A 14,325-nucleotide genomic window follows, 5' to 3' on the forward strand; every position below is an offset into this window, starting at 1 on the left:
GAAGGCAGAGGCAGGAGGATTTCTGTGAGGTCAAGTCCAGCCTGGTCTACATAGCAAGTTCTAAGATAGCCAGGGATACATAGAGAGATCCTGTCTCAAAAAACAAACAAAAATGAGCACATGTCTTTAATGCATTAGGGAGGCAAAAGCAGGCAGATCTCAGAGTTCAAGGCCAGCCTGGTTTATAGAGAGAGTTCCAGGACAGCCAGGACTACACAGAGAAACCCTGTCTTGGGAAAAAAAAATGGCAGGGTAAGATCCACTAGTGGCTTTAAAATTTTTTATTTTATATTTAAGTTAAGAAAATAAAGTTATTTAGGTGTTTAAAGTGTAGTATTTACCCAAAGGAAAGAAACCGTCTAAACTGCACTCTCACTTGCTTCCATGTAAGTTCTTCCCTGCTGCTTATAGGCTTCATGGCCTCTTCCTTTCTTGAGTAGAGACACCCTTCTTAGGCTGAAGTTTTGTGCCAATCCCAGACTAAAGGGACTCCTGTTTAACCATGGTCAATGATAGTAATGGCGGCAGTTTTTTGAATGCTGATTGGGTGTTTAGGATTTGAAACCCCCAAATGACATAGAAATCACTCAGAATGGGCCCCCACTATCCACCAAGACTGGTCCTAAGACAAGCTCAACCTCCAAAACCCAAAGGTACACAAATCACCTATAGAACAAGGCACACAGTTTGGGTAAAACCTGTGTACAATTCTCATGCATGTTTTCATCTCTTCAATTTGTAGACTAGACCTCACTACATAGCCCATACTGGTACTGAACTCGTGATTCTCTCATCTCAGTCTGCTACTGTGCTGGGATGACAGGCACATACCACCAGGCCTGGTTTTCATATCCTGTAAACCACCTCTGCATAGTGACATACCATCTCACAGCGGCTGAACCATTCTTTGTAGTGGGGTGTTACCTATGTACTGTAAGGATGTTTAGTAGCACATCTGGCCTCTACCCATTAACTTTTATTAATTGTCATTAGCACATTCCCTCTCCCAAGCATGACAACTGACCTCACCTTCATATCAGACACCCTGTGAGGGACAGACAGGTGAGCCTAAGCAAGAGCCACTGAGCTGGGCTGAGATAGATAGTGTTGAAAGACTTTAATGCAGGCCTGGCTTACATGCTCAGTGGCCTTGGACATGTGGCAAGGTGACCTGTGAGGCCTTTATCCTAAACAAAAGGTGGCATGAGAGGACTCCAGCTGTCCTCAGCTTTGGTGTTCTGTGCCAGTGTAAACATTAGAAAAAAATTCCTCCTTTAGTCACCACCGTATGTAATCTAAAGGTGTGGTGGAAGGGGCCAGGGATGCAGCTCTGTTAGGAGAGTGCTTGCCTAATGCATGTGCACATGAAACTCCCCAGCCTGCTTGTTTATTGTTTCTCATGCCACCCTGCAGCCCGGACGACGACTCTATCCTGTTTCTTCACTTCTAGGTTTGCCCGGCTTGCTGCGACTGCATTTATCAGCCAGGGGGTTCCTGTGCATCTCTTCTCTGATATAACCCCCACCCCATTTGTGGTAAGTAACCATTTCCTTTCCAACTTGTCACAGGACCTGGGGTGGGACTCTGCTGAGTTTTAGGTGCTGTGGCGATGTTGGGCTCTGGCTGTTTTGGTGACAGACAATCCCTTGATGTACTCTGGGCTAACTCCTCTCTGTAAGGCAGTTTCACCCACATCCTAGTAATGTGCTTCTGATGGTGCAGCTTTTCATTCCTAATTGGTTTTCTGTAAGTCTAATAAGTGTTGGGGCGATACCTCAGTGGTAGTACAGGCAGAGGCGGGGGCTCCACCACCAAAGGAAATACAAGATATCATTTTATTTTGTTTGACTTCCACCTTAGTTTGGGTTTCCATTGCTGTGAAGAGACACTGTGACCATGGCAACGTTTATAAAGGAAAACATTTAACTGTGGTTCCTTGCTTACAGTTCAGAGGTTTAGTTTATTGTCGTCATGGGGGGAAGCAAGGCAACATTCAGGCAGACATGGTGCTGGAGAAAGAGTTCTTGCATCTTGACTCACAGGCGACAGGAAGTGAACTGAGACACTGGGCATGGCTTAAGCATATGTGACCTCAAAGCCTACCTCCACACTTCCTCCAACAAGATCATACCTACTCCAACAATAGTGCCACTCCCTTTGAGGGCTATTTTCTTTTAAACCACCAAAAATTCTATGGTTCTTTGGCAAATTATGAAAATACTCGCCGAGCGTTGGTAGCGCATGCCTTTAATCCCAGCACTCGGGAGGCAGAGGCAGGCAGATCTCTGTGAGTTCGAGGCCAGCCTGGTTTCCAGAGCGAGTGCCAGGATAGGCTCCAAAGCTACACAAGACAGGTTTTTTTCCTGTCTTGAAAAAAACCAAAAAAAAAAAAAAAATGGTCATATTTTGTTTAATTGGTAGGTGGTCCTTCACTAAAACTATCACAATTAGGAAATCTCTTGAGTATAAATCTCTCAAACATTATATTACTGTGTCTTTGAACAAGTTGGTGTATCAACTTCAAATATGAATGGTCCATTCCAAATGTTATTCCTGGCTAAAGTGTTATTGAGTCCTTCACGAACAGAAGTGAAGCAAAAGCCGCTAGGGACTGTGACACGTGTTGCTTTTCAGCAGACCCAACTGTTAGGACCTGGGACTGATGATGAGAGTGTGGGTTTTTTGTTTGTTTGTTTGTTTTTGTTTTTGTTTTTTGAGACAGGGTTTCTTTGTATTGTTTTGGAGGCTGTCCTGGAACTTGCTCTGTAGACCAGGCTGGCCTTGAACTCACCGAGATCCACCTGCCTCTGCCTCCCGAGTGCTGGCATTAAAGGCATGCCCACCAACACCTGGCCAAGAGTATGTTTTTATAACATCTGATTAATGTGGTTCTTTCCTCTGGGTAGGAATGGGAGTGTGTTGACCAGAAGGAAGGGCTGTTGGCCCAGTGAACTGAGAATAGCCATGGCACCTCCATGGGTGTCTATAACGTAGGACGCACTTAGCATCACAGCTCTGTGTATCTCAGGTTTCATCATTTGAAGGAAATATTGCATCATATTTCAGTATCCTACTTGTATTCTGTACAATCTAAGTGTCAGTAGCTAGTGTACTGTAGGACAGCTGAATGAGTATGTCCCACTGTCCCACACTGGGGAGTGGTTCTGCCATTTTCTTTGAAACAGGGTCTTGCTATATATCTCTGGTTAGCCCTAAACTGTAGGATAGGCTGGCCTTGAACTTACAGTGATCCTCCTGCCTCTGCCTTCTAGGTACTGGAATTCCCGTAAGTCACCATACCTGCTTAGTTCTGCCCATTTCCCCATACCAGGACACATCCCCAAGGAATACTACATAACTTCCTAGGAGAAAATTATAGTGGAAGGTAGAGAGGATCAGATGGTCCAATCTCAGGTTGCCTATGTAGAAATCCCATTGGTAGCCAGGCCAAATCTAAGTCTAGTCCCTTCCTCCATTTTGGCATGACATCTTGTAAGGTTGGGAACTGATTTGAAATGTCAGAGCAAGATGTCAACTCTGAAGTGAGAGATGAAGGATTTGTCTGAATGCACACTCCATTGTCTCAACTTTTTCTTAGTGAGTAAGAAAAAGGAGGGAAAAGGAATGAGTACAGAAATGCTTCAGCTTCCTTCTTGATCAAAAGCTTTGAACAAATGTAGAATGGAGGGTTGGCCCATCTCTGTCTTCAGAGTTTCTAGCTCTGTAAAGGAGAAGGCAGAAGGAGGGGACACCTAGGAAATAGTTCACCTGTTTCCTGGGGATGAACATTCTGGAACTTTGGGCAGGTAGTTAGTTTCTAGAATGATAAGACTATAAAATTCTCCTTTTAGCCACAGGCAAAGTATTCCATCATAGTGGAAGCTGCAGACAATATAAATGTTTATGCAGCTTATAATTGCCAAGGAATGTTCAATTTATGGGTTAAGGATATAAAGGACTGTCAGCAGTAATAACAATAAAATAGAACAGTTGTAGCAGTATCCTGGCATAAAGTTACGTGAGTGTGGACCCTGCTGAAAGAGTTAAGACAGATACTCATCTTCCTGAACCACAAGTAACTGAAACACAGCAAAGAAAAACCACAGATGAGGGGGTGCTGGATGTTGCTTGGATGGGTCACAGGATGCTGAATGGTGTGTTATGGTATTAGGGTAACAAAGAGGGATGAGGTATTTCCATTCCATTTGTTAAGAACTGTCTCCTGCCCTGTCCAGCCCTACACAGTGTCACATCTGAAACTCTGTGCTGGGATCATGATCACTGCCTCGCACAATCCGAAGCAGGACAATGGCTATAAGGTACATCCTCTCCCCAAACAATGCTCTTTTAAGGAACCATGCCCCCGTGCTGTTTGGGAGCGGGTACTCTGCACCCTGAACCTGCTAAATGCATTCCTGGCTATTCTAGGTCTACTGGGACAATGGAGCACAGATCATCTCTCCACACGATCGAGGCATTTCTCAAGCTATCGAAGAAAATCTGGAGCCCTGGCCGCAAGCTTGGGATGAGTCTTTGATTGACAGCAGTTCCCTTCTTCACAACCCCAGCACTTCCATCAGTCATGACTACTTTGAAGACCTGAAAAAATACTGTTTTCACAGGTAACTGGGTTGTGGCTTCACTTCAGCTAATGTGATTCAGCCAGATTCTATGTTTTGCTTTTGGTTTTGTCCTCTTTACTTGGTGCATACTTGGTAGCTACATGTGTAAGGGTCAACAGCAGAGCTGGCCATTTTTTCTTAAAGGAATTAATAACAAATCTTCATGACTTTGCCAGCTACATGGAGCTTGTCTTCATCCCTCAAAATTGCTATTCTAGTGTGCAAAGAGCACAGGTGGCTTTATTTACAAAAGCAGGTGGCCAGCTCATGGGCCACAGTTTGAAGTGCCGTGTGGTGTGTGTGTGTGTGTGTGTGTGTGTGTGTGTGTGTGTGTGTGTGTGTGTGTGTGTGTGTGTGTATTTCAGGGTTGAGGATATGGTTCAGTGGGTAAGCACTTGCTGCATAGGTGTGAGGACCTGAGTTCCCAATACACAAGTGTGGTCATACAATGCTTCTGTACCCATTTGTTTAGCCTGGGGCAAACCTGATACAATCAGGTGCGAGCAGGGTGGCTGTGCTATTGTTTTCCAGGAGGATTTAGGTTCCACTACTCCTCATTGTCCCTCAGCAAGAAACTGAATGCCTAAGTTGTCTGGTGCTTTATTTGTATTTGTTAGACAGTTTGGGCCTGACAGTTCCAGTGCAGAGCAGAGACTCCAATCCCATCTGAAGGGAGAGACCACTAAAGATGGAGGTTTCTGTCCCACCAGGTTCTGCCACCCTTTAGCCCCAAATAAACACACAGATGCTATATTAATTACAAAATGTTGACTGATGACTAGGGCTTCTTACTGCCTAGCTCTCTCTTAGTTATATTATCCCATAACTACTAATCTATGTATTTCTACATGGCCTAATCTTACCAGAGAACACCTGGCGCTTCCTATCTTGCTGGTCTCTACATGGCATCTCTTCACAACTATTCTCTGCCTCTCTCCCCATCATTCTCCTCAACTCCTAGCCCCACCTATCTTCCTGCCTCTACTGGTCAGTCAGTGTTTTATTCATCAACCAATAAAAGAGATATATAAAGAAGAGCATCCCCCATGAGACCACACTGGCTAACAGGTCTCCCTGGGCCATGGGATAGAGATCTGAGTTCCCAGGTCATTGGATTTTATTTTTCTCTACAAAAGGAATCTTTAAAAATGTGGTTATAGCTGGGTGATGGTAGTGCATGCCTTTAATACAGCACTCAGGAGGTAGGAGGTAGAGACAGGCAGCTGTCTGTGAGTTCAAGGTCAGCCTGGTCTACAAAGTAACATAGAGAAACCCTGGCTCAATCAAAAAAAAAAACGTGGTTATTATTTTCCTCTCATTGGTAGGTACTGCAAACAAGACGCATCTGTGAGCTTTCCTGCTGCCCCTTTCATTTTGTTTCACAAACATAGAGTCAACAGCATTGTTTTTTTAAAATCACTGAAAGTAGCGTGAGAACCAACAATTATGCATGCTCTCATGCATGTGTGTGAAAAAACTTCTTGCATAATATATAATATATGTAACTATATGTATAATATATAATGTATATGCATTTACAGAGTGCAAGTGGTCAGCAAACTGGTGTCCAAGAATATTAGAGCAGTAGACACCCACACTTGCAGCCTATGGCAGTAACATAGGACCCATGTCTGACCCTGTGCTCAGCATTATCAAATTTATCATCTCTCCTTTGTTAGATGAGTAATATCTCATTTTCACTTACATCCCTTAATTGTGAAAAAACTTTTTTCATGTTTATTTGATGTATATTTGTCTTCTCTACTACTATGCTTGTCTGTTGTCTTTAGAAAACTAATTTATTTGGAAAACAGTCTTGTTTATTTCAAGTATCCTCTTTCCCATTACTACTTTTGAAAGCTTTTATTGGAACTTTAACAATTTTGTTAATGTTTGGTTGTCTTTTAATTTTTGGTTTCTGGGTTTTATTCATACTGGACTCTATACCAAGATTATAAGGGGAACAGTCTGCTCTTTGAGCTTTTGTGTTTGCATTTTGTGGTGTTGACTCTTTCACGTCATCGGTCCTTTTTGATTCTGTATGGAAGACGTAGCTTAGGTCTCTCTGAAAGGCTCACAGCTACCCTGTGTGCATACATTAGAGATGTTGTCTTACGATCTGAAGTGCCCAGTGTTTGGTATTTTCTGAACCCTGCCCCCGGAGAGCCTTGTTCATATCCTTTGTGTTTTCCATGTTGCCTCACTCCAGGAGTGTGAACAGGGAGAGTGACGTGAAGTTTGTGCACACCTCCGTCCATGGTGTGGGCCATGAGTTTGTGCAGCTGGCATTCAAGGCCTTTGACCTTGCTCCTCCTGAAGCTGTTCCCGAACAGAAAGATCCGGATCCTGAGTTTCCAACTGTCAAATACCCAAATCCTGAGGAGGGTAAAGGTGTCTTGGTAACCTACTTTTATTAAATAATGGACTCTACCTTTTATACCCTAAACCAGTGGTTCTCAACCTGGGGGTCACAACCCCTTTGGGGTCAAATGACCCTTTCACAGGGGTCATTTAAGCCCATTGCAGCACAGATATTTACATTATGACTCATAACATTAACTAAGTCACAGTTACGAAGTAGCAATGAAAATAATTTTATAGTTGGGAGTGACCACAGCATGAGGTACTATATAGTCAAGGGTCACAGCATTAGGCAGGTTGAGAACCGCTAGCTATCCCAAACCATTGCTATCAAGTACATTGTTTTTGTTGTGCTGAAAAAAAATGAGTTATATTTCTGGAAATATGTATGTTGGATGGTCATTAATTTGTCACAGGAACCTTCAAACAACATCTTACAAGAGGATATAAGAGCTAAAATCTAAATTCTTTAAATTAAAAAAAATATTTTATGTGAATTGGTGTTTTCCTTTTTTTTTTTTTTTTTCTTTTTTTTTTCTTTTTGGTTTTTTGGGACAGGGTTTCTCTGTGTAGCTTTGGAGCCTATCCTGGCACTTGATCTGGAGACCAGGCTGGCCTCGAACTCACAGAGATCCTCCTGCCTCTCTGCCTCCCAAGTGCTGGGATTAAAGGCGTGCACCACCAATGCCTGGCGAATTGGTGTTTTTCTTGTATGCATGTTTGTGTGAGGGTTTTGGATGCCCCTAGAACTGGAGTTACAGACAGTTGTGAGCTGTCATGTGGGTGCTGGGAATTGAACCTGGGTCCTGAAAAATCGGCCAGTGCTCTTAACCACAGAGCTACCTCTCCTGCCCAAATTTAATTAAATTTTAACTGACAGTTCCTATATTGTAATGATGTAATATATTGTAATGAAGCTCCTATATTGTAATGAAGTAATGACGATAGAATGGAGGAGGTTGTTTGAATTTTAGATTTTATTATTTATTGTTAAAAATATTATTGACAGTATAGCTCATATACCATTCTGAAAGGTTAGATAATGGTGACACTGAGAAAGTTGGTTTGTGTGACCAGACTCATGTAGTGCCTAGAAATACTAGTCCAGGCACAGGCTGCCAAAGATCTGTGCGGTCACAGGGTAGGGATGAGCTGTATATTTGAACTCTTGTCATCTGACCTCCAACTTGGGAAGATAAAATAAGATCTGACTCAGCAAAACCAGATTCAGGGGAAAAAAGAAAAAGAAAAAAAGCAGAAAACAAAACAGCAACAATAACAAAAACCCTGCAGCCCCAATTTTGATGAAAGCTTTTTCAGCTCATAAGACAACACATTTTAAAGCCTATGATGTGCTCTGTGTTTTCCTTAAATAATCCTTTCTTTTCTGTACTTGCTTTCAGACTTTATCCTTTGCCTTAGCTGACAAAATCAAGGCCAAAATTATCTTAGCCAACGACCCAGATGCGGACAGACTTGCTGTGGCTGAAAAGCAAGACAGGTGAAGTTAACTTTTTGATTATGTTTGTGATGAAAAAAATATACAGAAAGCCATCTTTAGCAATAATCCGTTTCTGGGGAGGATAAGTTGACATGGGATGTTTTTCCATGTAATTCTATTTGGTTTTACAACAAAACCTCTGGGGAATTCCTTTAACAGGACAATCTGCTGAGCCTAAGGGCAGGGGCTCAGAATGTCCTTGATCAGTATAGCACAGAGCAAAGCAGGCCAGTGCATGCTGGGAATTTTAGTGACTCTTTGTGACCCCTCACGTTATAATTGAATTTAATATGTGAAGGTCTCCATTCTTGACAAGGCAAATTTCTTTTCATGATGCTGGCTCTGCAGTTCATTTTCTGCCAGTGGATTTGATAAAACACTGGATTTTTTTTTTTTTTTTTCCCGAGACAGGGTTTCTCTGTATTGTTTTGGAGACTATCCTGGAACTCACCTGGTAGATCAGGCTGGTCTCGAACTCACAGAGATCTGCCTGCCTCTGCCTCTCAAGTGCTGGAATTAAAGGTGTGCGCCACCAACACCAGGCTGCACTAGACTTTCAAGACAGTGTTGAATTTGGGGGGAGACAGGTGTTGACATAATGTTTAAGACAAGTATGACCATGTGGTCTTTGCAAAGGCTATAAGAGCGTCTGGTATATTTTCAAACTACAGCCTTTGTCAAAAATGGAAATGCAAGCATCCTGTGTGTTCTTTAGCATGCTAGCTGTAGACCATCTTCAAAGACATTAATGTTTGTCTAGAAGAACTGGATTGATATGTGGAAGCTGCTCAGACATTTGTGATGTGGCAGATCCATTTCAGCCCAGTTATTTAAAGACTGGAAGCAGGTTTACAGAAAGTAAGTAAGAACCTCAGAGAAGCTTCGGAGAAGACACTAGTGACCTCATATCTCTTTCAGTCCTCCATCCAAAAGGGCTGACAGCCTATCTCAGCTCCTCCTTACTACTTCCTGTCTCCTGTCTGTTCTCAGTCCTCCAAAATATCTATGGTTAATTTGGGTCATCAAGAGGCTACCTCCACCCTCTGACTTAAAGCAAACTTTATTGTCAGAATGGGATCAAAATATTACACAACAACTTCATTTGCCCATCTCCAGGGACTTCTGTACCTTCTTAAAGGCTACTAAAACAAAGGGCCTATTTCCTTGCAGTGGTGAGTGGAGAGTGTTCTCAGGCAATGAGCTGGGAGCCCTGCTGGGATGGTGGCTCTTCACTTCCTGGAAAGAAAAGAACCGTGATCGAAGTACCCTCAAAGACACATACATGTTGTCCAGCACTGTCTCCTCCAAGATCTTGCGAGCCATTGCCTTGAAGGAGGGCTTTCATTTTGAGGTAAGTTGTTCATATAACTTTGACTTCCCTGTTTCCTAAGACAACTTTTTTTCCCAGTCATTGTTTTCTTTTATATTTTGAGACAGGGTTTCATACAGCCCAGGCTGGCGGTGACCTTCATACATAGTCAAAAATGACCTTGAACTTCTTATCTTCCTGCCTCCACCTTCCCTTTGTTAGGATTATAGGCACACACTACCACTCCCAGTATGTGATACTGGGGATTGAACCCTGGTCTAAACAAGCACTCTACCCATTAAGATGCATTCTCAGCACCAAAGCATTTCTTTTCTCTTTTGGGTTATCCCTTTAGGAAACATTAACTGGCTTCAAATGGATGGGAAACAGAACCAAACAGCTAGTAGACCAGGGGAAGACGGTCCTATTTGCATTTGAAGAAGCTATCGGTAAGAAGAAACAATGATGTACACGTACACACACACACACACACACACACACACACAGTAAACAAATGAGAGAAAGATTTGAATTTGAGCTCAAAAGATACCAATGAAATGGAAGCACATAGTACAACTTGCTTCTCTTATTTGGGTCAAGTGTTGAACTACTCCATAATTGGAATCTCATACCTTTTTAACAAAACAGAATAACATGCAAATAATTGGGCCATCCACATATATCTGATGGTGATGACATTCTCCACAGGGCTGTTAGCAGTACAAGAATCCACACATTTGTAGAGGTGATTGTTAGGTTCTTTTAAACCTGGGACAAATGGCTAACTGGGGTGCCTATTTAATACATGAAAGCAGACCTGACCGCTAGCTTCTCCCAGCATCCCTCAGTCCCTACCTGTTACAGGTAACATCCCCTGCTTCCTACCCTAAACCTCTGCTCCTACCCTAAACCAGGAGCTGGGCTACCCTTCTCCAAGTTGCCCTTTCCTATATAATCCAGCCATTTTGGTTACCCCCCACCCCCTGCTTTTTTTTTTGTCTACCCTTTACTCTCCTGACTCCACCTTCCTATCCCAGGCTCATCTCTTTCCATGGCCTAGTCCAGTGCTATGTTCACTCTGGTCTCTGCCTCTGGCTATGTTCTCCCTCATATCTACAATAAACCTTCTCCTCCACACCTAGGAACAGTCACATCCTTCCTTTATTTATTTCTTTTTTCATTCATTGGTGAAGTCACCCTCTTCCAAAAGTCTAATGAGGTTGTGTGCTGAGTCTGCCCAGGGAGCAGAAGGCAGCTGTGTGGTCTGCTGTCCTCATGGTCATGGTCTTTGGAAAGTTTAACTAGAATTAGTGAAAAGCCCTTATCCTCAACTAGCAATCTGAAGGGACCAGCCCCCCATTTCGGCTGCCATGACAGTAACACGTGCTCGCTATGAACTTGTCTTAGTCACTAGAAGTTAGGTGCCTGCCTCGTGACAAGGAACCAATCAGAAGTTAGCTGGTGGTGCTATGCTTTACAACCCTGGGTGTGCTTTAGGGACAAGCACACAGCAATGACACACAGAGCATAGCAACCACCCTGGGAGGGCCTATGGGCCATAACAACCAGTTGACCAATCAACACAGGGCAAGCCCTCCAAGCCTGGAGGCACACCAATTGTGAGCCTGGGCGTACCCCTAGACACTCCCCTTACACTGCCCTACAAGATCTCTCGGCAGCAGGTTCAAATTGTCTTTTGCAAGCCATCGCCATGGCAGGTGGGTGAAAGACACCAGCTAACATGGGGTTAGCTCGTTAAAAAACAATAAAGCCTCATGCAGTTTGCGAATCTGCCTGGTGATTGGGGTGACCGTGGTCGTGGCCTGGGACCCCGGTTACCTGAGTTTTCCGGGGGTCTAACAAATTAGTATATATAAGTAGAAAGGAAAGCTGGGCATAGACATAGGCCATTCTGTTGTTTTTGCAAGCACTAGCTTAGTAAACTCACTGACTTTATGTTCTGTGTGTGTTAAAGCAGAGGACACTTGCTCAACCATCTCATCACAGAGGGCTAGCATAGCTGCTGCCTTTCAGAAGTTAACATTTCCAGAGTTGTCTTTCTATGACTTTTGTTAAGGAGACATTGTTCACCAAGTACTAATTGTAGATGTTACTCAGGGACTCTGAAATATATGATAACGACCTAAGCCTCCAGCAGCTCCAATTAGTAACCACACCAAAGAGGGTCTGGGCCAACTGTCAAGATGAATCATGTAACTACTGAGAACCACCAGGTTTCCAAATGTAAGACCTTCGGAAAGCTCAGGCTTGCAGGATCTTAGCCCAGGACCTCGGCCACCCCAATCACCAGGCTGAGTCGAAAGCTTGCTGCAAACTGTATGAAGCTTTATTGTAGTTTAACAAGCTAACCACATGTTAGCTCAGGTCTTTGATCCACCCGCCATGATGGATGGCTAGCAAAGACAGTTTGAACCTGCTGCCGAGAGATCTTGTAGGGCAGTGTAAGGGGAGTGTCTAGGGGTACGCCCAGGCTCACAATTGGTGTGCCTCCAGGCTTAGAGGGCTTGCCCTGTGTTGATTGGTCAACTGGTTGTTATGGCCCATAGGCCCTCCCAGGGTGGTTGCTATGCTCTGTGTGTCATTGTTGTGTGCTTGTCCGTAAAGCAAACCCAGGGTTGTAAAGCATACCACCACCAGCTAACTTCTGATTGGTTCCTTGCCACGAGGCAGGCACCTAACCTCCTAGTGACCAAGGCAAGTTCAGACAAGCACGTGTTCAGCTGTCTGAACTAGGGCTGCTGAAATGGGGAGCTGGTCCCTTCATTCCCCCATTTTCTTTTTTGGAGATTCCAATCATAGAATTGCTGTCTCTCCCTCGTCCCCATTTGGGAGTGAGAGATATTGGTGTCCCCTATGTAAGGGAGTTCTTTTTGACTTAGCATTTTAACCAGGGAAAATGGGCGATGTATTCTTTCTCATGCTACTTCCTGCTGACTTTGGGATGAAGTTAGGGACCCCAGAAGGATGAAATGCTAGTCAATAGCAAAAAAAAAAAATAATAATTTAGGCAATGGGGAATCCATCAGGAGCTTCTGGTTGGCAGATTCTGTTGCAGAGACAGGGGGTGTCCACATCAGCTGGACTGATTCACATCCACAGTAAGTCCAGGGCTCGCAGTCTACTTAGAACAGCCTGTAGTCAGCAACTGATACTCGGATGTGTCTGCCAGAAGCAGAAACCTGTTTAAGACATGTTTAAACTAGGAACAGAAGTTAAAACTTATTTATTGAAGCCCACAGTGCAGAAAAAGCAGATATCTGTTCACAAGAAGAAGTGGAGATAGATAGGGACTGAAACAAGTAGAACTAACTTCATTTGACCTAGAGCTATGATGCTGAGTCTAGTCAGTATACACCTTTGCCATCAGGGGAATCTACACACAAGCCATCAACACAGATTGCTTAAGGCTGCTATGTTCAAGACACTGGGTTAAATTGTTTTGTTTTTGAGACAGGACCTTGTGTAACCCAGACTAGCCTCAAACTCTATAGCCAAGGATAACATGGCCTGATTTCCTGCCCCCATCTCCCAAGCACTAACATACATCCCATGCTCAGCTCAGTGTAAGCGGATCACACTGGTCCACTGGGGTCTCTCACCCAGGACCTTCTATGTGTAGAGCAGATACAATAAGCAACATGGTATGGAGCCATATTCATACCTAAATTCTCAAACGCAGACATAAATGAAAACCACGTGTCTGTTCCATCAGGCCTGTACTTATGTGGCCTGTTCTAGTGTAGTAACAGAATCTACTCCTAAGGCTGTGTGTCTACTGCTTCATCTGCAGGATATATGTGCTGTCCCTTTGTGCTGGACAAGGATGGAGTCAGTGCAGCTGTCATAAGTGCAGAGCTGGCGAGTTTTCTAGCAACCAAGAATCTGTCTTTGTCTCAGCAGCTGAAGGCCATCTATGTGGAGTAAGTGTCTATGACAGTGGTTCTCAACCTTCCTGATGCTGTGACCCTTGAATACACCTCCACATGTTGTAGTGACCCCCCAACCATAAAATTATTTCATTGCTACTTCACTGTAATTTTACTACTGTTATGAATCATAATGTAAATATCTGATATACAGGATATTTGATAGGTGACCACCAAAGAAGTCATGACCCACAGCTGAAAACCACTGGTCTATAGACTATTGAAGGTTTGACAGTCATATTTCAAGTGCTCTTATTTTGGTCATGTGTTCTGTTTCTTGTGAAAACCAAGATCACCTTTTCCTTTTGCTGTGTCACCACTAATTAGTAATGGCCATTTGTGGTTGCCAGGATTCCAACTCATCACAACGTTGCACAAATGGCTTGATTGAAGGGTGTGACTTTAAGTAGTCAATGTCATAAAAAGATTAAACGAATCGATGTTGGGATCAGTCTTTGTAGCAAGTACTGAACTGTGCCTGTGTGGTGCAGAGGCTGTCACTGGTGCAACATGGCTGTGTTCCAGGAAGCCATAACTTAACCAAACCGCTAATCTAGAGTAGATCACTGATTCATATTCTCACTC

General features: G+C 43.5%; 1 protein-coding gene across 1 annotated transcript in view; it reads left to right on the plus strand.

Annotated features, from left to right (window-relative positions):
- Pgm2 (phosphoglucomutase 2) overlaps positions 1 to 14,325 on the plus strand; it is a 36,617-nt gene that overhangs the window by 5,481 nt on the left and 16,811 nt on the right. The window contains exons 4-11 of the mRNA XM_027390721.2: positions 1,451 to 1,535; positions 4,236 to 4,319; positions 4,429 to 4,622; positions 6,832 to 7,021; positions 8,387 to 8,484; positions 9,655 to 9,835; positions 10,149 to 10,242; positions 13,605 to 13,734. Of these exons, the coding sequence (XP_027246522.1) occupies positions 1,451 to 1,535; positions 4,236 to 4,319; positions 4,429 to 4,622; positions 6,832 to 7,021; positions 8,387 to 8,484; positions 9,655 to 9,835; positions 10,149 to 10,242; positions 13,605 to 13,734 (1,056 nt within the window). The remainder of the gene's footprint in view (positions 1 to 1,450; positions 1,536 to 4,235; positions 4,320 to 4,428; positions 4,623 to 6,831; positions 7,022 to 8,386; positions 8,485 to 9,654; positions 9,836 to 10,148; positions 10,243 to 13,604; positions 13,735 to 14,325) is intronic.

Source organism: Cricetulus griseus, assembly GCF_003668045.3.
Source record: "Cricetulus griseus strain 17A/GY chromosome 1 unlocalized genomic scaffold, alternate assembly CriGri-PICRH-1.0 chr1_1, whole genome shotgun sequence".
NCBI lineage: Eukaryota > Metazoa > Chordata > Mammalia > Rodentia > Cricetidae > Cricetulus > Cricetulus griseus.